Source organism: Anomalospiza imberbis, chromosome Z (assembly GCF_031753505.1).
Source record: "Anomalospiza imberbis isolate Cuckoo-Finch-1a 21T00152 chromosome Z, ASM3175350v1, whole genome shotgun sequence".
In the NCBI taxonomy this organism is placed as follows: Eukaryota; Metazoa; Chordata; class Aves; order Passeriformes; family Viduidae; genus Anomalospiza; species Anomalospiza imberbis.
In genome coordinates, this window is record NC_089721.1 from 18497971 (window position 1) to 18524731 (window position 26761).

The 26761-nt window shown below is 37.3% G+C and overlaps 1 protein-coding gene across 1 annotated transcript in view; it reads right to left on the reverse strand.

Moving 5' to 3' along the window:
- Positions 1-4873: 4873 nt before the first annotated feature.
- ERCC8 (ERCC excision repair 8, CSA ubiquitin ligase complex subunit) overlaps positions 4874-26761 on the reverse strand; it is a 31425-nt gene continuing 9537 nt past the window's right edge. The window contains exons 4-12 of the mRNA XM_068177604.1: positions 25001-25124; positions 23324-23405; positions 22587-22655; positions 20071-20137; positions 18707-18810; positions 17549-17673; positions 14955-15152; positions 6953-7039; positions 4874-5237 (exon numbers count right to left, since the gene is read on the reverse strand). Coding sequence (XP_068033705.1) covers positions 5169-5237; positions 6953-7039; positions 14955-15152; positions 17549-17673; positions 18707-18810; positions 20071-20137; positions 22587-22655; positions 23324-23405; positions 25001-25124 — 925 coding nt within the window. The 3' untranslated portion in view covers positions 4874-5168. The remainder of the gene's footprint in view (positions 5238-6952; positions 7040-14954; positions 15153-17548; positions 17674-18706; positions 18811-20070; positions 20138-22586; positions 22656-23323; positions 23406-25000; positions 25125-26761) is intronic.

A 26761-nucleotide genomic window follows, 5' to 3' on the forward strand; every position in this document is an offset into this window, starting at 1 on the left:
GGCGTGGTTAAGGGCTGCCGGCATGTCGGATGACATTGGTTAGTTGTCATCTGGGCAGAGCCTGTGGGCTGGTGGGTAAGGCTGACTACACACAGACATGATTAGAAGGGATGAAGATGTGGAGAGTAGTTATGCACCTGCCTGAATTCCGGGCCACTCAGTCATCCCTTTTTATCCTCCATTCCCATTGTTTTTATAAAATAGACTAAAAGAAAACAAAAACGGTGGAGGATGGGAGAAGGCATATCCATTTCATAACTCAGCCTTAACCACACAAAAGGACTTTATTGGTATGTTTTACATACTTTTGTTTAGTTGGGTGTTATAACCACTAACTGCTTACCACTGAAACTAATATATTGCTTTTAAGAACATCTCTCAAGTGTCAAAACCTCAGCACATATCTGGGTGGCTAAGTATGAGAATAACTGCATAACAATAGCACTTAGCAGCCAAGACTCAAACTCATTCTTTAAGGACTACTTTAACCACGCTAAAAAAACCTCTTTGCACAGATGTTGTTGTTTAACTGATATGCCCATAATGTGACTACGTATTCAAAATTTATGTGTACTAAGCTACAAGTAAGCTTACCCATTCACTATGGCAGATGCTAGGCCAATGTGCACTAAAGAGCCTACAATTCTCAACTACTGAACCAGACCCTTGCCTCCATGTAAAAATGAGGTAGGATCAAAACCAAGAACTATCCTCCAAAGGAGTGGTGCCAAAGCAGTTGTATTACAAGTACTTTTAAATCTTCTGTGCACAGATACATGTGGATGTATATCTGTTTACATTCAAGGTAGGATAAGAACTATAATACAAGTATTTAAAAAAAGGAAGAAAAACCTAACAACCAATCCTACTGATGTTGGCAAATCTGAGATTTTTTTCAGGTTTACTAGGATGGGTTCTTAAATTTTGGGTCCTAAGCTGACGGAGGAAATCATTCTTGATTAAAAAAAAAAAAAACCTGTCTTGTGAGAAGCTTGGCCTGACAATGCAAAAAAAAGGTGGCAAACAAATCCCTAAGTTTCAAGACCTGTCAGTCTGTGTGCAATAGCTAGTACACCAGGCACTGAAAGAAGGGCAAAGGGAGGTAAGTATATAGTGTTAACCTGTAATTACTGAAGAGACAGCTATATAGAAATTTTCAAGTGCTAATGCTTTCTTCCAAATCTGTGTACAGGAAGAAAAAAAGAACAAGGTTTTTCTTGGCTGTCTTAATATCAGGTACTTGTTGAGCATTATAATCTAGGCATAAATAATCAGAGTTCTATCTTACTGCCTCCACATAACTCAACTTCCACTTAAGCTGAAGGAGACTTGTCTTAGGCTCTTTGTATTTCTTCAGTTGGACTAGCTCAGTCTGACTCCACCTTCATTGTTTCCTTAGGCTAGAAGGAAAAGAAAACTCTTTGATCTCTTGTAAGAACAAATAAATTCTTCTCCATCTTTTGATAGTTACTGTATCAAGTTCAAATAAAAATCTCTGCCTTGGCAGACAAAGAAAGTCTTCTAAGCAATATTCAATTCCCAGGAACAGCCTGAAGAGATTAAATTCTCTAGAATCTAAGATTAGATTCTCTATGTTCTCTGATACAGTATGACTAAATCGCAGTACCACAAGTGAGATAAGAATGCAGTTCATTGCAGCCTAAGCTCTCTCCTTAAACTCTTAACTTCTACTGTTATAAACAGTAAGAATCTAGCTATGAGCTAGTTGACTCTCAATTGAGTAATTTTATTTCAGTATGAACAGAGTACTCATTTTGACATCTGACTGGATTTTTAGATGTGGTTTTTTTCTGACCGATGGGTAAGGATGGGAAGTGTGATTAAGTCTATACCACTTTACTCGTTCCACTTTGGGTTCTGAAAGAGTTTTGATACTATAAAAATACATGCCATAGGCATATAAGCAGAAAGGCATAAACAAAGGGGAAAGCTCAGATTTAATTCTAACATTTAACTTATACACAAGGAAGATACTGCAGTTGCAACTGATATTGTTGGCTTAGTACCTAGTTCTTGGCAGTGAGAAATCATATACAGTATACCTTCACTGTTCTTTAAAATTTTTCATTTTGAAGATATCAACACTCAGTAATTAAGTACAGCTGCCATAGGAATGCAGAAGATAGAAATTTTTTTTTTTTTTCTTAAAAAAAAAAAAAAAGGCTTAAATAAAAAGTTTAACAGAATGAAGTAGTGAAGGAAATAATAGCAAAAATGCCATTCTTCAAAGCAGAATTTTCACAGAAACTGATGTTTGAGATGCTGGCTAGTACCAAGAAGTTTTAAACTTGCAAACAAAACACTGCATGTCAGTAACTGCCATTATGTGGAAGGCTTGCAGGAGCTGGGTTGTAGAATGTGTCTGGATTCTTGCCCACATGAGAGATAGGTGTTTCTCATTTTCCTCACCAGAAACAACTCTCCTCCAGCAGAGGACAACAGTCAAGAAGGAAAATAATATCACCAACAACTGACATCAGAAGAGGATTTGGAAGGACTCCTATGAAGAAAATATTAGCTGCCAGTAGGTGCAAGAAGCCCCCAAGGCAACTAATTTCTATTTTCAACTATTTGAAACACTAAACCCAAGTGCATCTGGGTAAGAAGATATTTGGACAAATAATTCACAGCCCACCTCTTCTTGAGCTGAATCCTTCATTCATGGTGCAACTTTGACAAAAATGGATGTTTAAAAGTTTGTTCAGCAATAGTGCATCAAATCCCTCTCCCAATGTGATCTCAGAAATGCTTCTTAGGAACAGCATCCAGACTGAACCTTGCGGCGTTCGGTTTTTCTTTGCCCCAGCCCCGGGCAGCTGGGGGTGACTGGCTAGTGGCGTTGCTCTCAGTGAGACCGGAGCCGCCACGTGTATGCGGAGTTCTAGGGCTGAGCCTCCGCGTGGGTCTGCCGCTTCTGTAGCCAGACGCTGAGGCAAGATAAAGAGTTAGAGAGAAGGCGCACTCCGCCCGCGTGGCTGAGAACTGTTTATTTCCCGCATGGCTGCAGCGGTGGATAATGCAGCTGTTCCCGAGCCCGCATGGGCAAAAGGGCAGCTGGGACACAGGGAACAGGGGATTAAATGGGAGGTGGGCAGACAGGGGCAGAAGCCCCCCTTGCCCAATGGGGACGGATGACAGGGGAGTGATGCGGAACACGGCATCCTATGGGAACACAACAGGAGTGTGTACAGGGTTCTGGGACAAATGGGATTACAGAGGTGGGGTGATTGATACAGAACTTACCGTGGGGAAGAAGGGAGTGGTTACAAGATTGACAGGTGAAAGCTCCTGTAGCCGACAGCCTGGAGCAAACCATTTTAAGGGAAAATGGGTGTACATAGAACCGACCTAGCTAACATTTATTAAGACCCCTAACTGAACCAACCCAGCATGCAACAGAACCTCTCTTGACTTACCAGTAAAACGAGTGTCTGCTCCCAGGAATTTGTCATATCTAACAAGCTCCTGTGTTTTAATGAACAGCCTTGGACACTTTTTTTTGCCTGAGTAAGAAGCCAAGTGTGATAATGTTTTCTTCTCACACTTTCAAAGAAAGTTTCCAACCGAACGTGTGGCCAGCGTGGAACATTGTTAACACCAAAGCCCCTCTCCTGCAGCCCTAGAAACAGTGCTCCAAAGTGAGACCCTTTGAGCTCTCCTGGAGCGGCAGCTGTGACCAGCAAAGCCCCTGTGAGTGGGGCCTCTCAGAGCCAGGGAACTCCCAAGTTTGCTGTACTCTGAGGATCCCTGAACAGTGATACCCCCGACTCCTTGAGGCTCCTCCCTTCACAAAGGCATCTGAAGTGGGTATTTCACTACTTTTGAGGCGAATTTTTCACCTCTTACAGGCTCTTTGTGTCTGTGTGCATGCAAGTATGCATATTCTGTACCAAGTGCACAAGAAATGCTGCTCTCCTAGATTCTCTAAGTACTTTAGATTTGTAAGTTAGGTCTGTAAATAAGTTACTGTTGTTGTATAGTAAATCCTACATTAATCCTTTGCTAAATCATTTAACTTCAGTTGTAAGTTATGTGGCATAGTTTTTAGTTTATTTTGGACTGGATTGATTGAGTCTGGGTTTTCGTTTGCTTTTCCTCAGTGTGCCCTTAAGAGTGAACCTTTACAATTAACCTTGTCTTGCTGCTGCTTTTATACTGGACCTGTTTTTACCGATACTTTTGCTGGTGATGCTTAAAGCAATCTGAAACATTCTTTAGTGACAAACTACATTATGTCTGAAGCACAAACTAGTGACTGACCTGAGACAATAACCCCACAAAACTCCTCCCTTTCAAAACAGAGCAGGCATTAAGACTACAAAATGTTTTAGATGGAAACAGTTTGGAAGGATTACATTCAATATTTTTAACTTGAAATGTGATCTATTCTCTGCTTTGTACTGTACCTCAACCCTGTTTCTGTCCAGGAATCCTTCATGTTTGCTAAAGATGTATGACTCATACATAGAAGGCTGATCTTAAAATCCTGCTAACAGGAGCAACAAAAATTCTAAACTAGTTTCTATTCTTAGCTGTTTGGGGAAGATTCAGGTATTAGATGACAGGGTCACCAAATAAATACTTGAATAGAGGATCCCTGCTATACCTCTTTCTGAAGTGAATACTGCATTTATGGAAAAACTGAAAATGCAAGAACAGGCACAAACATCTGTTGACTCCCATAGCACATAAGCATTTGAGAATGGATACAATCTGCTCCTTCAAGACATTGATAAAAGTAAGTTGGAAGTATTTCTGAGCTACCCTTCTTTCATGGAAAATCCTCTGTATCATGTGTCTTGGAAATGAATGGGTTATCTCCTCATGTACTAAAGATAACAGAAACAATGTAATTTTGACTGGTCCCAAGGGCTTTTATTTTTTTGCTTTCTCAGCTGTTCAACACTGAATAAAGTATACTGATGTGTAAGTACAAAATTCAACAAGTACGAAAAAGTGATCCTTTGGATTTAACTTTACAGTGACAGAGAAACAGAGAGAACAGTGGAAAGTTATTTCTGAAAGACCTTGCTCTAACAGAACTGTACCTAAAATCCAGTTGTGATAAATCCAACAATGTCCAATTCTGTAAAAGTCAGTGAATGCAGTGCCTGAATGTCAATTTTGTATCAGCTCATAATTTAAATTCAGCCTTCATCATCACTGCTGCTCCATGCGTCTCCATATGCTGGATTTACATGTTGTTGAGGCAGAGACTAGGGAAAATAAAAATTCTCAGTGTTTTGCTAAATTAAAAAAACTACAATAAAATAAGGGCAAAGCTAAATGCACTTTTTAAATGACTACTTGTACACAAATTATTCTCTCTCTCATCAGTATTGGATTATTTTTAACTACTTTTTTAAACATTCTGCTGATTAGACATGATAATTTATGAAAAGAAATAGTACTGAATTTAATTTCAATTTCAGCATAAAATATCTGGAGGACTGACTGGAAGTATTACAAATATTTGGTACAAAATGTAACAAATGTTTTAACTGTGTTTATTGTGTGCCACTGCTTTAATTTAGATCATAATATCCTCAACCCGTAATAACTTAGCACTACAGTTTCAGGAAGCAGCCCTGGCCTCTATTCACATCCAAGAAATATTTCTCATCTCAGTCCCACTAGGGTCCAACTAAAGGGTTTGTGTAGCTATGCAGTGCACTGAATCACAGTGACTTAGGGTAATTTTTTTTCTTGTTTACTTCTATTCTGGGTTCAGATTCTGGTCATACAAGCACTCAAATGCCTATTCTAGCACCTGAGAGGAAACATGAATTAATGGCCTGTGGACAGCAAAACAGCTTCTTACAGAGACATCTCATCTGCAGGGCTCATCTACAGCATTTACAAACAACAGCTGTAGCTTAACAGATTTCAAAACAATGGCATATATTACCTACTGCCACTGCATCAAATTAAAAGGAGCAGTTCTAATCAGAGCTAAGTAAATAATCTTGTTGCTGTAGGTTTTTGTTTTTCAGACTAAGAAAAATACAATTTCTTCACATCAAAATTTTCATGGCAAAAATGTTAATTTCAGGTCAACACAATTTGGGTTTAGGGTATCAAACCTTTGGAATAATATTTTTCTTGTCTGCTTAGGTGCAGGATAGTTTTGAAACACAAGAACTTTAAAAAAGCAAATATTGCAACAATTTTATGGTTCTTCTAATTTCTTCATCTAAAATGGAATGATACTGAAATTTTAAAAACTGAAAATTTCACTTGCTATGGGCCCAAACATTAACACACCTTCATTTTTCAGCATCAGTACAGTTTGTCAGACTCTGATCCTGTGAATGGTTTCAGTTCCTTAAAATATAGACTTTTTCCCACTCAGGCAGTTCACTGAAATACTTCTTGTCCGAGAGAGAGAAAGTACTCTACTAAAAAGGTCTTAAATATGATCTTCCCTGCAATCAGCCTGAATGTCTTGCCTTGGCACAAAAATAAACGTATTTAGAAACTCCTTTATTATATTTTCACATCAAAAATATTTGTGTATGAAGTGTGGTATCCCTAATCTTACTGCTTAATATGCAGTATATTCCTAAACAATTTAAAATACAATCTAGCACCTCTACAATTCCAAAACAGGACAAACTGCAAAAAAGCAGTTTGGAAATTTGGAAATTAAAGAAGCAGAATTTGAAAGACCCATAGTCAAATGACATTAACTACTCTTAATTACATAGGAAGCTAGCAGCCTGCAAAAGATTTAACTAGACTGCAAGAGAAAGTGTCTTCTCAAAACCCTAAAAGCATCAAAAGATTGCACAGAAATAATAGGTGATTCTCCTCTTAAGTAGAAATTGTTAAAAATATTGGTGGTGAATCATACTTCATACTGACTTTCCACACAACCTTCCCAAGTATAACAGTCATAAAATAATACAGTTCAAACTCAAAAATTCACTACCTTTTCAGAAATATCATCAGGAACCGGCTCTTGTGGAGATGGTATCCACGCAAGAATATTGCAGTCTCTGCTACCACTATAAAGTTCCTGTAAAAAAACAAGCAAAAGTTACTTTCACACAAATTTACTGAATAGTGACATAGATACCATATTGGGCAGAAAAAAAGGTAGTGAATATTATTTAAAAATAAAGGCAAATAGTCAATTTCTAATTTATATTATAAATCTGGATAAGTAGTCTTTTAAATAATATGCCAAAACAAAATTAATATGTTTTTATATTTTTTCCCAGATTGCTCACCAAAACAGCAAAACCACATTGAAATTAACTGTATTGCTTAAATACATTTTTCTTCTTCTCTCTCTCTTATCTCCTGAAAAGACACCTATTTTAAAAGTTAGGCACCTTAAGAGACTGTTTATGGACAAGTTAAAAAAACTTGCAAACAAGCAAGAATCTAGCTAAATCCCACACAAATTTAAAAAACCCACACAAACAGAAAAAAAGACAAATATTTTATTATAATTAAAAACCAGGAATAAACTCAGTAGAATCAAGGATCTAGTAATATACACCAGAAAAGAGAGTATGTACGGAACAAAGAAGTATTAAGTAAATGTAGTTTCAGTATGCCTAGGGAAGGAAAAGGAAAAATAGAGTAAAGTATGAGGCTTATACCCTGTTGGGAAGGCATAGATCAGAAAGACTAATTTATTACTTTTAATATAAATAACTCTTATTAGTTATTATGGTAATGACTAAGGACTGAGATCCTATTGCACAAGGCATCCTGCAACACATGGCAACAAAGAGTCCTTACACCAAACACCTGTAAGTCAAATATATCTTAATTTTCTTACTGTTCTGTACTAAAGAACAGTTCTGTAGTTCTTTACTAAAGGAAATGCAGACTTCTCTGGCACTTTAAGATGAGAACATTTTGCTGGTGAGAAATACTAACACCATCTCTGCAGTAAATTTTGCACCTATAACACTTGCATTTTCTGATGTGCTACTTAAATTAACAGGTATGAAGATATTCTCATATGCCTTCAATACTGAATTATATTCCTGCCTATTATATGTGATGTCTGACAACACTTGACTGTTGTCATGTGTTTAACTGCCTGAATGAGATACATAGTTTTTTTTTTTTTGTGGTATTCAGGCTGACAGTATGAATTATGAAAGGCTTGCTTTAAGTATGCTGGCTTTTACACTTAAACGAGCAGTTCTGCGTATGTGCATGTTATGAGTATGTTGATTTAATGTAAGCTCAATACATTATCACAGGTCTGTCTTTGCAGGAAGTTTCCTATATAATTTATATATAATTAGAACTGCATGAATTCTGTTGACATTTGGTGCAGAAACTTAATGCTCAATTCCTATAAACATTTATGTTAGTAATCTTATTCAAGCGAGCTGCCATACTTTTCAAAAACTGGTACTATGCAATAACTTGTTAATGCATAAAAAATTCAAGATTAGAGTTTACAATTTTGAGATAACCATCCTACTTTCCTTGCTTAGAAGCAAATATGGTACACCAAAGTATAGGTCAAATTTTACTTTATTCTGTCAGCAATACTCTGCTTCGGCCTTCTGTCTTTGACAGAATATCACTAAGAACTTTAAAAGATCTTTCTCTGCCAAAATATCTCCTTATGAGCAATGTCACAGTGACATCCGCATACTTCCATTTTAATCCTTCTTACCACTTGTCTCACTTTCTGATCCTGGTATGGCAAGATCTTCAGCTAATATCCACAGCATTAAGCAATACTTACAATTAATTATTACTACCTGAACTGGTGACTCACACCATAAGTCAATCAAAAGAAGAGCTAGTGACCTCTATGTAGAATTATGTTATAATACAAGACGGACACATATATTGCACTACAAACATGCTCTATGCATGTTTATAGTACAATATATGGAAAGACTGCAAATAAAACCCAATTTAACTTTCAGTTAACTTTATGTAATAGCCTACTACTGGATTTTCCAAATACCTTTGCAGATGTCACTAGCATTTCTTGAACAGTATGAGCAGCAGTATGAGTTAAATAATTTTTTTTTTCTGTTGTATGCCTACTATTTTATGACATGTTATTAATACATGATGATTTATGTGATTTCTTTTTCTGAAAGGGAAACGTAGGTCTTGTTTGTTTATTTAAATCATTCTAAGCAAATAATATGGCACACTGGTATCTAGTGTGTTAGATCCAACTGTAAACATTATCTAAGATATTGTACAATGAAGATTTTCTCTTCCTCACCACCCTTGAAATTACTGACCACCTATTAAATTAATGCTTCTTATAAAAGGGCCAAATTCTGCAGTTCTTATTACTCAAGCAGCCTAACATCTTATTAACTTTACAGAAATATTTATGTAAGAACAGTACAGGCAAACAATAATATCGTGGATTTTATGGTTCTGTTCCTAGGATTGGACAAGGCATATATACACACATTAACTAAAGCTCATACCATTCTCTGGAGACAGCTTTGTACTGTACCTCAAACATACAAGGTATTTCACACAAACACGCTAATTAATTTGGATAAGAAGAGATAAAGACTAGTATAATTGAATTTCAAATAGCTAGCTGCTTGGTTATCAGTGATCACATTTGATTACATAAGCAAACATAAGACACGTCTCAAATACATAATTGGTGCAAAGTTTAAGTTGGAGCCTATTCTAGTTATGAGGTGAAACAAAGATAGCAATTAAAATACAGTTAATGAACAGAAAGAACATGAAGGACTGACAGCAATCAATATCAATAAGAAATTCTAAGCACAGTAAAAAATAGTGAGAAATATTTAAGGACCAGACTTGAGGATGGGCAGTCACCAGGGTTAAAGACACCAGGAAAAGTTTAGAAGACTGTTAATATGGAGAACACTTACAACGACAGAGAATACTAGATGGAAATGGCCAAAACTACAGAAAAGATATAGATCTTTTTTCTCACAAACACAGGGTACTAAAGTCCAATTAAGTGCTAACAAGTAACAAAAAAGTTAAAGCCATCTGCTCCACATTTCACCAGTGTATACATAGATTACATCAGACTTAGAAAAGCCATCAAGGAAAACTTCCAGCTTGCTTAGTTATATTTTGATATGTATTTAAAAATTCCAAGTGAGCTGACATGCCATTCAGAAAGAAAAAAAAAAGGCAGAATAATATAGACAAGAATGAACTGACATTTTTTAATCCTACACATAACAATGGAATAGATTATTAAATTATTAAGCTACTGTAGAGTGAAAATATAGGTATATAAATATTACTCAACAGAATTTGCAATAGAGCAGATTTTGTTACGCAAAAGTGATTTTACTTAAAACTAATAACAAAATACAAATATACAGTTGTGAATAACTTTGCAGCATATTGATTTAAAAATGCTTGAGAGAGTAAAATAGAAGAGGTGAGTATAAATTTTACAAAAAATATTACATTCTCAGGAAATAAATTTTACTGGCAAAATCGTAATTTCCATTGGAATTACATGAAGATTGATGAATGCACTTAGTTGTGTCAAGATAGGATAAGACACTTGGAAGTGCATGTGTGAACACAGTGAAATTAACAGTAGCACTACCTTTGGTGTTGACATCCTGATTAGAGTCTGTGGATTTGGCATAGCCTTGGCACGGTTTTTTGTTAGCAGGAGAGGAACACAGGGGGAGCTTCTGTGAGAAGCTTTGACCATGTCCAGCAGAGCCAATCTCTGATGGCTCTGAAGATGGACATGCTGCTGGCCCAATAAGAGAGGTTGGTAAGGCCTTTGTGATGACATTTAAGAAGAAAATCCTAACAGCGTGCACACATTTTTTTCCCTGAGGTGGTGAGGCAGCATGGATGCCACCATCTTGGTGTGGCCCTTGGCTTCCCCTTGCCTGGCCCGTGCCCCTAGCCAGATGTGCTGCTGGCAAAGAGGGCAGGGGCAGCAGCAGCTTCCCCTTCCTGGCACCCTCCAAGAGGAGAGGCATTGAACAGTGCCAGCGCTGTGGCAGCCACCACTGTTCACATGGTGGTGGCACAGCCACATGGCTGATGGCGAAAACATGGTGAACGACTCCCCAGCACGGAACCTAGATCAGATCAACTTCTTGGCGCTGCAGGATCCTGCAGGAATCGTGTGGAACTTGTTGGCAATGGTACCTACGAGCAGCAGTTTTACTTCTAGATAGAGGAGGAAGTGAGTATATGTGAGGGAAAAGACCATGGCAGCACCAAGGTCAGTGCAGAAGGAGGGGGAGGAGGTGCTCCAGGTGCTGGAGCTGAGACTCCCCTGCAAGCTGTGGTGAGGACCATGGTGAAACAGGCTGTCCCTCTGTAACGCATGAAGTCCACAGGTGATGCAGAGATCCACTCACAGCCCGTGGGAAAAGTGCTCATGCTGGAGTCAGTGGATGCCAGAGAAGGCTGTGATCTAGTGGGAGACCCATGCAGAAAGAAAGGGCCCCTGTTTCCAGAGACAGAGGGCCCTTGCTTCCAAAGTAGAGCAGCCTATCATTAGAGGACTACACCCCGTGGCTGAGTGACCCACACCACACCAGTTTTTGGGAAGACTGTTTGCCCATGGGAGGGACCTCACAGCATGGCAGAGAAAACACTGCTCTGCCTGAGTGAACAGAAGATGATCTCCAGTGATGAACTGACCAAACCCCCACACCCTGCCTCCCTGCACTGTTGGTGGGAAGGACGGAGAGGGTGAGGCAAAAAATGGTGTTTTAAAGGCTTATTTTACTTCTCATTATCATCTTATGACTCTGTTAATAATTTTACTTTATACCTTTAAATTTGAACCCTTAGAATGTTTGTCTCCCAATCCTTACCTCAACTCAATTAACTTTGTTAATTCTTTTTTCCTCTCTCCTCTGCTCAACTGTAGCAGGAAAGAGTAAGTGAACGACTCTTGTGGGTGGCTGGTATTTGGCCAGTGTCAAACCATGACATATAGCAATGTTGTTTCTCAAACTATTTCATACAACTAAAAACAAAGCATTTACAAAAAAAGAAAATTCAGTCACACTTCTACAGATAGAACTGAACTCTAGAAAAAGTTGCTTCTGAAAGAGAATCAGGAGTCACATCAGATAAACAAATGAAGCTGTTGACATCACAAACTTCTAGATACCGTGACTGATGTAATTCTTGTGTGCATATGCACACACGAGAGATCCTTTACCATGGATCTTAAATGCCAAGGTAGAGACACCACATGCAAAACAAGTAAAACATATTTTATAGAGAGATCTAATTAGCCTCACCTCTTCAGTTTATCAAAAAGAACACCAAAGATAACTTTATATAAAAACACTAGAAGTTTTGTTGGGAAACTATTCTTGAAAACACAAAAAGCTTTTCAAGAACGCTCTGGAAAAGATGTGCTTTAGCCACATGCCATGGTTTGACACTGGCGCAATGCCAGCGCCCCCATGAAAATGCACTTTCCCAACTAATTGCTGTGAGATGCGATCAGGAACAGAGCAGAGCAGGCCCAAGCTTAATAACAAAGGAAAAAAAAAAAAAACTTTATTGAACTACTACCACAGTAAGAACCACAGACACTAAATCCAGGATGAAGACCTTCCAAAACACTCCTCCTCCGCCCCCCAAATTCCAAACAAAACCACAGTTAGACACCACCCAGGATCCTGATCAAGTTGCTACCCTTCAGATAATCAATACTCAGTCCATCAAGGGAGACAGGAGTCTCTCCTGTGCCACAGACCCCCAGGAAACACAGCTGCCACCCTTGTGTCTCCATGTCACACATGGCAACCGCCCGGAGAAAATCTGCCAGTGTGACACTCTCCTTTCCATGTCACAGTGCTCTCACCACCGTGCACGGACAGACTGCTCATAGGGCTCCTTTAAGGATGCTTTGTCAAGGACCAAGAAAAACAACAGTTCAGTTTCTCATCTTGGGACTACAGTCCCCCCCATTTCCCCTGGGGCCAAGGGTCCAACAGCTTCTCCTTTTTGGGACTACAGTCTCCCCCATTTCCCCCTGGGGCCGAGAGTCCGAGAACAGAGATCTTCCTCTTCTCTTCTTCTTCTCTGAAGACAGAGGGCCTCTCCATACCCTCTCCAACTCTCCTCTGTTCTCTCCATTCCTCTGTTGGTAATCACTGAAACAGGTCTCTTGGCCCACCAACGCATCCCCCTAAATGCAGCCTCTGTTGTAGGAGAATTTGGTTCAGTCTATGGCTAACAAGAAAAGTCCAGCCACAAGCCACTCCATCATCTCCTCCCACTCAAAAATTTCCTCTTCCAACATCTCAGATCCCAGACTCTCTCTCTTCTACTTCAAACCAAGGAGGAGTAATATTTTACAAAGCCTTCATTTCCCAGGAAAGGGTTAAAAGCTCAGACTCCCTGGACGGCTGATATCTCTGCCCAGCAGCCGATTCCCAAGGCCAAGGCTGGGCACCTTCCCCCTCCTCCTTCTCCTCTGCGCCAGCAAAGTTACAGGTGCCGTCCGGACTCTCTGTCTCTTCCCTCTGGGGGGGGATGACAAAGGCATCTCTGCTTCTCTCCACCCTTCCATCCACAGGAGCTGGCTCGGTTCCAGTCCTTCTACCCCTCGGCTCACCTCGACCAGGCCTCATGGCTTCCCCTCCCCCACCCAGCCCCATGGCTGGGCAGGGGAGATCTGCACAGCACCCTGACCGGAACCAAAGAGAGCGAGCTCTTGGGAGTTCTTGCTTTTAATCCCCTGTGTTCTCAGAGGCGTATCCCTATCTTCAGTGGTCACTTCAGGCGCCAATATCCAAACTTGACCACTGATTGGTTTGACCCAACTTCCTGAAAAAATTCACTTCCATGTCAAACCACGACACCACAATATGAATATTGCAGTTGATACAACTCACTGACTACTCATATCAGAGTATCAGACCTGCCTTCCAGGTCTAGCAAGGCTGATTAGCTTGGGGTCTACCATGTTTCCATAATGTGTCCATAATTTTCAGTGAAGTCTGTCTCAGTGATACAGTCTCAGTGATTCAATCAAAGCTACTGGACTCAAAGTAGAAGCTACCAGAGTCACTTCTATGATGCTTCATATGAGAGGTCATGAAAAAGTATCTACACACCCTTTCTGCCTCAAATATTTCTGCCTGATACTCAAACTTAACAGGCAAGGAAGGGAGAGCTGGAACATGAAGTAAGATCCTTAATACATGTGGGCAACTATGTAATCGCCTGAAAATCCATACTATCATCCATTCTGCTCTTGGCACAACACATGCCATATGAACAAACTGTTCTAAAATACCTCATAACAAATTAAGTTTGTTACCCTAAACTCTTTTATTACAAGAGAAAAATATACTAGAGGGGGACAGGAAAAGAAAAAAAAGCAGAGAAGAAGAAGAAAAAAAAATCTCTTAGTACCATGATTCCCTGCAATGCTATGGCATTTCTCAGTTGAAATGTTCTCTGATTAATTAAAGAATCTCACAATGTTGTCAGCACTTTATCCAAAGTGTAACTACAGGATCTTGCTACAGGATCTTGCTACATTTGAGCAAGATCACCTTAGCATAGTATTTGAGAGCCTTCTCAGTACTCACAGCAGTACTAATACACTTCATATTCTTTCTTAATGTGATTAGTCTCAGGTATTTCTGAGAAAGACAACTCCTCTTCAGTTTTACAGAAAACAAAATCCTTCATGCATATGTTTTATGAATGATTACACAAGCCAAAAAAATACTAAAGGTAATACTGAGAAGCTACATACATGAGACAAAACAAGCAGTGGAAGGAACCTAATCCAGAAAATGTCATTCCAGAACTTGACTAAACTTTTCCTGGATGACACGTAAGCCACAGTACTCCTTCTTATGATCTTTGATTAAAGCATACCCCTAAAAAGGGAATACTTTTATAGTGCAAATGGTATGTCAATCTGCATAAATATTCCTGCTTGTCTGGAATACTGCTTGTATTTTACTTACCTGAAAATGAGGTTGAAATACACAGCAGTTGACAGTACTATAATGCCCTAAAAGCATAGTTATCAGCTCTCCTGTGAAAACTGTATAAACAGCAATGGTACTTCCATATGGAACAAAGGCAAACTCTGGATTACAGCCACAAGAGATGGCAAATTTGAGTCCTTTCCTACTTTCATTACAGACTTTCCCATAGTTCACCTGCAAAATGAAAGATCACATAGGTTACATAGTCAGCTATTAAGTAACCCCCAGGAAATTATATTAAAAGGTCAATTTTACTTAATGTTTAATACTCCACAAAATTAATTTTGGGTTATATTAGTATAGCTCTTGATATTTCAAAGTATAGATGTCTATCAAGAAATTGTTTATGTTCAATAAATTTTACTCTTCTAAATATCAATTTTAAGAATGAGAAAGAAAGAAATGCCTAAAAATTAGCAACTCCACACTAAGAAATAGGATTTGCACAGGCTGTTGCATACCAGATCTGCATCAAGCACCTAAACCATCACTGAAATTAGACATGGTTAGGAATTACCAGCTGTTGTGGTTTAGGAATGGTATTTTCCAATTCAGTAGTTCTGCTAAAACCCCTCGCTCCCCTGCCTCAGATTCAAAATACAAAAGGCAGAGATCACGGGTTGAGATAAGAACAATTTACTGGAAATAGCAATAAAAAACCAAACAGTAAAATCAATGATATTAGTAACAAAAGGTATGAGACAATGAAATTATTTACAAGTTAAACAAAAGAATAGTGGATCGCTTTCTCCCAGGGTAGCTTTGATAGGAAAAATTTCTAAGACTGTAATAGTGAGGTGTAAGGGAAGTCTTCCAAATTAAAATAGCATAAAAGCACCTTATTAACACCTGTACTAATGTCTCAAGCTATAGTTTTATAGAGTTTCAAGCTTTTGACAAGTTTTATACAGATAAAAATCTCATAAAAGATTCAAAGTTTCCAAACACGTTTGGAAATATTCCAGTTGGCTATATCAGTCTGATTAGGTCCTATCAGACATCAAAAGTGTATTTATGAACAGATAGAGAAATATATTCATGGAAACAGTATAGCCTTCCTCTAAACAAGTTTAATTAAAACAAAGCATTACAATTTTGACTATTTTTTCATGAAGAAAATGTGTTGTGTTAGAATATTTACATGATGAAGTTCACAGATTTCTTAGCTTATAGTCAAAAGATTTCACAATTGGAATTTTTTTCTTAGCTCTAGGCCTTCAGCTTTAGGTAGGGAGATTTAAGATTGTTAACACAGAGAGCTTTGCTAATATTGTAAACAACAGTGACATTGTTAAAAAAATCATATGTATGGCTTAGTTTCTATATGTTTTGAAAGATATAGAAAACAAAATTTAAGTCAAAATCATGGGCTAGTCAGGGAAATAAAAGGACTATGATATAAACTTGTATTACCTGTACATGTATTTATTGTTTGCTGATGCCTTAAAATGATTTTAAGCAATACCTCTGGGCAGTGTGTGAAAATACAGTACCCTGGACAATACAGCTCTGAACTTTAAAAAGCAAAGCAGGGACAAGCTATTCCACACTAGATCAGAAAACTGTAAAACAGGCACAAAAACCAAAAAAAAAAAAAAACAGTATTCCAGCTGGTAATGGGAGAGTGAACAAACTGTATTTTCTACTTTGGTGGTGGAGATTTGAAGACAGAAAGATGTTTGCGTATGAGGTGCTGGGAACAAGCTGGCAAATATGAGTAGCATGGGTCTTTTTATTTAAATATCTATACGGAATTATTTTTGCTCTGTTCTGAAACTAAGCAGCAGAATTAAAGATTTCTGAGGGATACCAAAATTTCTTTCTTTCCTGATAGCAATGACAGACCATAATTATAGCTGGCTAAAATTCCTCAGACACTGACTTACCTAGTTTGCTCTTCCTTCAAAATAAACAAAGAAAACTATTTTCTTTACTGAACAGAAAATTAAAACAAGAACCTTCAGCACAAAAAAAAAAAACCCCACAAGCCATTGAAAAGACTGCAGTAGTGGTAGAGGTTTAACACATTTCCCACCCCTCATTCCTGCTGCTGTGTGATTCCAACACAAATCTGGAAAGATGGATGAACAGATATTTTTAACACTGCCATGCAACTCCACAGGAGAGATTCCACAAAAAAAAATGAAAGAGATTTGCAGGAAAGCCAGGCAGCCGGTGAAACTCTCAGGTACAGCCAACTGCTCTATGGATAGAACATGGGCAACTACTAGTTTCAAAAAACCCAAAACTTTCTACCAACAGTCACTGCTTATTCAAGTTTTTATTACTGTCTGAAATTTTTATAGCTATATTCTCAAATTCATGAACTTAAGAGTTACCATATTCAATCTTTAAGTAGATTAGGCTTCTTCATATTCTTTTTCTTTACAATAAGTAGAAGAAAAGAAATCTGGAAGAAAAAAATGTTCACCAAATCTTCTAGTGATGAAATTGAGCAGCTACATCCTTTATGAAGATGAAATCCAAGTTCTACTGACAACTGCAGAAATTACAAATCTCTTAAAATTAAATGAAACTAAAAACTCAACCGAAGTTCCTTGAAAACTTACTAAGGTGTTTTCTCCAGTGGAGCTATTCCAGAGTCGCATCCGATCATCTGTACCAATGGTTAGCAGGTGAAGTCCATCATTTGTGTAGCATAAACCATTAACTCTCCCATTGTGAGCAGTGTTTGCTGTCAGGGAAAAGAACTGTCATAGGTTTCTAGAGAAGAGTTACTACTTTGTATGCATTTTTACTTCAATGTGGAGTACTGGCAGCGCTGTTTAAATGGTAACATTCAGTTAAAAATAATTTAATATATTTGTTTATAAAAGCATCTGGCCAGCTAACAGCCACCAACAGTGCCCCTCAGGGTGTAGTTCAAGGGCCAGTTCTGTTCAATTGATCATCTAGTTGTTGATGCCCCTAGCCTGCCAGTGTTCCAGAGGCATTTGGACAACACCCTCAACAAGATGCTGTAGCTTTTGGTCAGCTCTGAAGCAGTTAGACTAAGGTCTCTCTGTACTATACTGCAGTACCTAATTTAAACATACCCTTAGGTAGAAGCATGAACTGCTTTTTAAAGATTTTATTAGAAAATAATTATTACCTGCTATTGGTTTAGATAATATACATTTCAATAAATTAAAAACCATATAAAATTGATATTAGATAACAAAAAATCATCTTGAACCTTTCTAACAAAAATAAAGTTGAAAAGAAAGATGTTGTGTTTGAACAAGTCAACATGTTTTTCAAAGGAATGTATGAAATGGCACCAGTTATCTTTGGAGTTACATCAAATTTTGTTTTTCATTAAACAATATTTCTTCTTTTTTGACCAAGTACTAGCTTTCTTTAGAAAATTTTTCTCTCAACAATTTTTTTAGTTTCAATCAATTTTATATTTATATAAAGGCTAATCCACAGCATAAATGAATTCTTCCACTCACAAAACAGATAATAGAATTTTCCTTTTTAGAGGAAAGCCATTTAGAATAGATACACCACTATTGTTAAGGCAATCCCTCCAAACAACATCCCAAACAACAAACACTCACTCTATAATAGAAGTAACTGAACAAAGCTGAATGGCCTCTGTTACGCACTAAGTAACATCTGGATTATCACTACTCCCCTTGCTGGTCTTAGTATTTAAAACATTCATGAAATATAAGAATTACTCCAGTTACATATGAATTACCACCAGTTATGTTTTGTATTACCTGTCTCAGAAGATGCTTTGGACTTTTCTCCATTGTACTGATCAAGTGTACTCAGACATCCAGAAGCTCTCCTCACATCCCATAATTTTACTCTACCATCAGCACTAAGAAAAACAGATTTGCTAAAATTAGGGAAATTGAGTGCACTATGGTTCAGGAACTGTCTTTGGTCATAACACCTGGCACCCACCTTGGTCCAGCAACTATTCTGAACCACTCATCATGTGGGCACACTCAAGTCAACAAAATTCCATTAAAAATATTTTAAGGTAGACTTCAGACTTTCCTTTATATATATTAATAACTTTAGCTGGCACACTATGAGGACCTAAGAGTGAATCTTCATCTGTAACACAATACACTTGTTTCTTTGATTACAATATAACACCCTTGCACACACAGAGAGCCTGGGAATAAACTTGCTAATTCTTCTCTTGCCTAAACTGTAGCTACAGACTTCAGCATTGTCTGTAATAGCGGTCTGAGAATTTGAGCTTTTGATATCACAGATCTATTGTATGACTGGTGCAGAAGCTGTCTACATGCAAACAATTTTTCATTTGCTACAAGACAAACAACAACAACAAAATCACAAACAAACAAACAAAGCAACCCCTAAACAACACACTGTTAAAATATTTTCCAACTTTGATAAGCCTTTTAGAAGCCTGACTTCAGAAACCAAAGGTTTGCAAATCTGATAACTTCACTAAACTTATAAAACAGCCATTCCACTAAACTCATGAAATAGCTATTCTTCTCTGCAAAAATAAAAAAAAAACACGGCATCTAAAAAGTGAGAAATGTCACACTATAATCAAAAGCTAACATACACAGAAATTACAGAATAGCCAAGAGGATTTTTTACATTAAAAATGTCTGAACAGAAAACAAAAAAAGCCAGGAATATCAACATACAATCCATATTCACTGAATTACTGTTGCTTGGAAAGTTACATCTGCTAAGCTACCCAAGTTATTCTTTTTGACATAAGTAAGTGTGATTACCAGAATAGTAATTTGAGCTAGACATGTTTTACTTTACTACAACATGGATTAGCAATGCACACACTAATAAACAGTAAGAAGTATCTCCTTAATATTCTACTATTTTCTTATAGCAGTAGTTACAGTTAGTGTTTCAAAACTCTGTACAAACTTACTATAAAATAAGCATGACTTGTTGACAGCTCTTCAGGTTTCATTTTTCTAGGGAAAAGGTCTAAAATTGTGAACAAGTAGAAGTCAACAAAGAAAATTAACTCCAGAAGTGCATTTGAATTGAAGTAAGTCTGCCTAAAGAATGTATAAGATTTTTACTGACCAATATTTCACTGCATTTAACAGTTCAGCAACATCCTTACCTTCCTGTTGCCAAAACATATTCGTGACGCGGGGACCAAGACACTGCCAATACTTCTTGTCTGTGACCTAAGAATTACATGAAAAAGCTTATTATACACACCATTTTGGGTAAATAACTGAAAGTAAAAGCAAATATTTAGTTGTACAGGATTTACCAAGCCAGAATAATAATTTGAATTGTAACATCAATTTAAATTTTGTGAAACTATATTATTTTGGGACAGAAGTTATTTCTCCTTTTTCCTTGAGTGGGATTGCAGTGAGCAGAAAGCGATGCACACAGTATTTCATATGTATAATTTTTGATAATAAAGACGGTTTTACCTATGACAAATACATTACAGCTCAGTCACAGCTTTTTGTGCAGCACTGGTATTTTCATACATGGAAGGAACTTTCCATTTATTTTTCTTCAAATCCTTTAATAATGTTAAATTTAAACTATAGCTACCTTACAATTAAAACTTAACTCATTTTATCCTCTAAGAGTTTTGTCCTGAATTTGCAGTATTTTTTCCCTTAACTATTAAAGTATCAATGAAGCTAGTGAAGAGTATTGAACACAGGTCCTGCAAGGAACAGCTGAGGGAGCTGGGCGTTTTCAGTTTGGAGAAAAGGAGATTTGAGGGGACTTTATGGCTCTCTAAAACCACCTGAAAAAAGCTGTGGCCAGGTGGGGGTCAGTCTCCCAAGTAACATACAACAGGAGAGGAAGTGGCCTCAAGTTGCACCAATGAAGATTTTGATTGGGTATTAGGAATAATTCCCATACTTTCCAAAGAAAATTCTGTCAGGAACAGGTTGACCAGGGCAGTGGTTGAGCCATTACCCATGGGGATATGCAAAAGATGTATAGATGTGCCACTAAGAGACATAATTCAGTGGTGGATTTGGCAATGCTGGGTTAAGAGCTGGACTCAATGATCTGAAAAGTCCTTTTGTATATATGTATGTGGTTTTTTTGTTTTATTTTTTTGTACATACACATGCACACACACACACTTTAAAACTTGGCAAGTTATCTTAAAGGACAGACAATGGGAAGGATAAGATGTCTTAGATGGAAAGACCGCAATCATGCCTCATGCCATAACAGAAACGTATTGCTGAAAAATAAACTAAATCATAAAATACATTTTTATTAACAGTCTAGAGATGGTGTGAACCACCTTGTTCCTGGTGCATCTTCTAGTAGGTGCTTTCCCATTACCTGAATTAATCAAAGCACTGTGATGACCAGGATAATAGGAAAAACCTCCAAGATACAGGTGCTACAGGATACACTAGGAAGGCTCAGAGCAGACAGATTTATTGGGATCCATTAATTAAACTACAGCCATGCATATACCTTCATTTCAGCTGCTAGAGTTAGCCTGTGTGAAAATATTTATACATACGGTCTGATTGACCATATGATACTACTGATTGCTTCAGTTCTGCAAAGAATTACTAGATTATGCCTAATCAGTAACATATTCTCCTTCCACTTATTCCTCCAATATTGCACTTGAGGTGACAGGCTATTACAGGCTGTGTACAAAGACACAACAGAGCTTGTGCCTGGAAAGTATTAACTCTTGTGTCAAAATTAAGAAGAAGCCCTGATGAAACCAAACAGGATCTTTAAAGAACTGTTTTTGTCACTGCCCTGTTTGGAGCTCTTGGTTCTAGGAACAAAACATGATATGCCTGTTGTAGCCAATTCAATTTGTAGACGTTTAACAGCTTAAGCTCTGCATCACAAAAAAATCACCTAGGCTCCTTTGAGATTTAGCTGGCTAGTGAAGAAATAAAGCTGCATTTGCATATTGCTGTGTCTGAGTTAATGTTTCTCTACAGTTGAAGCATGAAGATTTGCCTCATGATTGCCTTCTCTTGAGCATGTGTATATATACTGACACTCCAGAAAGTACACATTAGAAAAGGGCCACCAAAGGCAAATTCTCATTGAGTGCCAAAAGTAATGGATTATGGAACAATAAAACTTTACATTTAACTGAACTAGGAAAATGAAAAGGATTTGGTAACATCCTTCTACAGAAAGTTTGTTCTACAGAATCAGAAACTTCTAAACAAATCCATTCAAACATCTCTATGGGATACTTTCTTAAAAGCAGTGGAATTAAATCTTCTTTTTGTTTTGGTATCTTTTCTGGGGGGTAATGGGGAGTTTCTCTTGTTTTACTTAGTCTTCCTTTTTAAAGACCAAGTAAAACATCACTTGTTGACCACTCCATAACCCCCCAAATCAATGACTACATTTAACCATGTAAGAAATAGTAATCAGTATTGATTAGACTATGAAAATGCCCAAACATCGGTAGTAACTGCCCATTGATTAGTGTTTATATTCTGCAATTCATTAGCTCTAGAAAAACACCCAGAAGAACCTCTTGCCACTGTGTAATTTTCACAACTGGCTACAAATAAATTAGTCATGTTACTAACAATTACAGGACTTGTTTTTAGTCAAAGTAGTTATTGTTTAACATTTATGTTTCAGACTAAAAAGTACCCTGCAGAATGTGAGAACTGGATCCAGACTTCAAGTCACAGAGCTGTACTTCGGGGCTTTCGGTACCAACTGTAACAAGAGAAACAAAGACAGCTAAAAAACCCCCCAGCATGTGAAAGAACAACAAAATATCTTAGCAATGACAAAAAAATAGAAGAAAAATGCTAGCTGCATAACTGCTCATTCAGTCAGAGCAATGCTTCTATTAATATGATGCTTCATGCTTATTGTTCAGTTAATAGATTTACATTTTTAGTCCAAACAAATTTATCATGTTACAAACAATATTTAGAAACTGGAAGTAAACAGGATTGTACTTGGGAAACTTAAAAATACCTCCTCAAATATATTTTTTTTACTAAACATAGTTAAATTGTGTACATCTAAGCAATACACAGATCTATTTACAAAATTTACTATATTTGGATCTAATAACCTTTAAATGATAACTTATGTAATGAAAGAATCTAATTACAGCTAAGAATTTTATCAGTAAGGAGAACTGATTGATGCATTATTTCTGAAGAACAAATATGATACCCTCATTGACATCATCCAACTAATGGATAATATTTTAATGGACCAGTAAACTTACATCTTATCAAGACTTATTTATGTAAAAAATAAGACAGAGTAGGGGGGAAAATCCAACTGAAATATTACTTGCTTATTATTATAATCCTTATCTATCTATCTATCTACCTATATCTATCTGTTTCTTAAAAACAGATACATACCTGCTATTAAACAATGCTTTGTAGCAACTGGAGACATGTGATGGCTATAGACTGTCCCTTCAAAGTGAAATGTATCTGCAGGCTGATAATAAAAATATTAATTACAATGAAAGCATATTACCAGAATGTAGATGCTCACCATTATTTTTCAAGTAACAGCTACAAGTGAGACTAATACAAATATTACTATTTCCATAGTAATGATAACTCTCCTGGTTAGAAGCCAGATAACACAAACATCACAGAGTAGGCCTGTTTCCAACAGCAGGACAGCACCAGAGCTCAGAGATGACCCAAAAGACAGACCAAGAAAACTGACAAATGAGAAGCATGAATGGAAATTATTACAGTTATCAAAACTTAATACAGCTAGTAAGTAAACAAAAAGTTTATAATATGGAAATAGTCAATAGGAAGAAGGCACTTCAGACTAAGTTTAAAGCCCCTTTTCATTCATGAATAACACACATTATTTTCAATTCTTAAAAAAATAAAACAGTTCCATATAAACTATTATCTGCCTCATGATTGTTTAAAACTAATGGAACATATTTACTTTGATAAACTTTAATATTTACTTTAATAAGTTCAATTGCTTCCAGGTAAACTGCTTTTGTTGTCTCATTCTAAAATACCGTATATGAAAAATCTCTTAAAATTGAGTTGTTTGCACTTTCAAAAACACCATTTAGTGGCAGAACAGGTAATTCAATAACTTTTATGAGTACACTGTCTTTCAAGAGATGGTCACAAAACTATCTAACTATCTGGAAACTTAATTGTTTATGAGAAGATTTAGCAACTGCAAACATAGCTTTATATATAAAAAAACCCCAACCTAATAAAAAAACCCAAACCAAACCAAAAAAGCTATAAATTTGTTCTGTATTACGTCCCTAGAATGACAAACCTCTTTTCGAAAAAATATTTCACCATCTGTGAAATAGCAGTCAAACAGTATCAGTGTAAATTCCGGATCCCTATGAACATTTACATCTCAATGATACTATGAATCAGTGTAAATGTTCATAGGGAACAGGACAAACAGCACACATGAATTCACAGTTCAACACAAGATGTGAAGATTACTGAATCAAAGCAACATAAATTCTTAAATAATCTGTTTACCTTATTAATGTCAGTTACATTGGTTAGCGTGGTTTTAATGGTTTCTCTCATTCTCTACTGATTTTTAGAAATGGTGTTTATAGTGCTTACAACAGCAGAATTCTGGACCTGGATCCTGTATGCCAAGACTATCAGTCCTTCAAAAGTGCTGGTTATTAGATGCTGGTTATTAAAAATAAGTAGCTACTGCCATTAGACTCAACAATCCCCAAGAATGAACTGCAGACTAGACCTTGCTGGACAAGTTTACCCAGCAAAAATTCAACTAGCTGTATTCCTGTTCACAGCAAAAGCAGAAAGAACTGTCCCAAGGGTTCCAAGCTCTCCTGCAGTTCAGACATTCAGGTCTTCAGAAATGGGCAGGTACACACCAAGGTGTACACAAATGCCAGGACCACCATACCACCACCCTGCTGCTACACCCACAGTTCTAACAGTTGGCTGGCTTTCATTTTCAAGATGCATAGTCCTCTTCACCTCTGTGAGAACTTCAGATACACAATAAATAACATACACAAAGAAGGCTGCAATCTGTAGAAACTCACTTACTTGTAAAGTATTTGTATCCCATATTTTCAAGGTTTTATCAAATGAACTTGATGTAAACATGCCAGTGTCATGAGGATACCACTGGACTGTCTCCACACTGAATTTATGTACATCAGGATGACTCCTAAAATCAATGAAAATATTCCAACTGGTTAGAGTTTTGATAACCATCTTGTAGTTGTCTTGGTATTTGATGACAAGTTGAAAACATAAACATTTTTCTTAATTTGTCCTGAGGTTGTCAAGAAGAACTGTATTTTTGTTGGCTTGATTTTCATTCAACTAATACTCATTACTTTGAAGAGTCTTCATTTCAAGAAACCACAGATCATTACCTTTTCAAAATACGGTAACTGTAGCATATCTCAAGACACTCATAAATCATAAAAACTGTCTTTTGAAATATTTAAGTTGCAATGTTTACAGATCTTATGTTAAATGTGATGGCCTAATGCTACAAACCATTTACGCTTCTTAGAAATGGATCCACTGAAAAATACAATCACACATACAGTTCAAAAAATTCATTAGTATTAATGAATAATTACAGCTACATAGTTATTGGCAATTCCTGTCTGACAAAGTCACCAGAGAGCAGCAGGCTAAATTACTGAGAGTCATTTATATTTGCATTCGGAAATCAAAGAGGAAGAACAATAGGAAACTTTCAGCTGAACTGTGGATATTTAGAGACTGCAATAGAATTAATAATTAACTGTGGCTGAAACAATAGACAGCAGAGCCAATCTTGACAGCTCCAGGATACAGACTCAACTGACCAGGCTCTGAATAATATATGTCATTCAAATACCTGGCAAACGACTCATATCTGAGTTGAATGCATGTGGATCCAGCTTCAGGGGCCCAAAACTAGCTGCTTGCTTACTCTACCCTCTGCAGTGGGATGAGGGAGAGCATAAAAATGGTGAAGATGCGAGAAGTTGTGGATTGAGATAAATACATTTTAGTAAGTGAAAGGGAACAAATCAAAACAAACCCTATGAATCCAGGGAAAAAACAAACAAAACAAACCCCCAGCCAATGAAGCGATGCAAAAGTAACCCCTCACCATAGGCTTAGACTGCTGCACGTGACATTTTACAGTATAGAATATCACTATATATCTGGTCAATGTGGGTCAGGTGTTGCAGCTGTTTCCTCATAGCCTACCGTCCACCCCATGAAGGGGCAGTGAGGAATGGTGAATGGCTTGACACTACCAAGCACTGTTCCGCACTCACTGAAACATGAGTGTGCTATCAAGACTGGTTACAAGTCCAAAATGTACTACAAACTACCACAAAGAAAATTAACTCCATCCCAGCTAAATGCAGTACTTATGACAAATCTGCAGCTAGAAAAGGGTTCATGAGATTTCATTACTTCAGCTCTTAGCTTTGCATTGTTCTATCAAATGTCCCGGCCTGCAGAAGCAGTAAGTATTGCAGGGGTATCATTATGCAGAGATGTAGATCTTCTGTACTGCCATGTATAGAAGAGTATGCGTACCTATGCCTGGCCTAAATTTGTGTACAGCAGCACTGCACAACTACCTTTTAAAGGCAGGAGTGGATCATCACAAAGGAGAAAGAAAATCAACACCTTTCACCTCTGAAGGGAATCAAGAGACATCATCTCAACAGGATGCTGAATTCTGTTGCATCCCAGGTTTGGGTTCACATTATGGTTTTTTTCTTTGTTAGTTTTCCAGTTCTCTGTACCCTTGTGCATCCCCCGAGTTTTTCCCTACTCCTGTGGTTT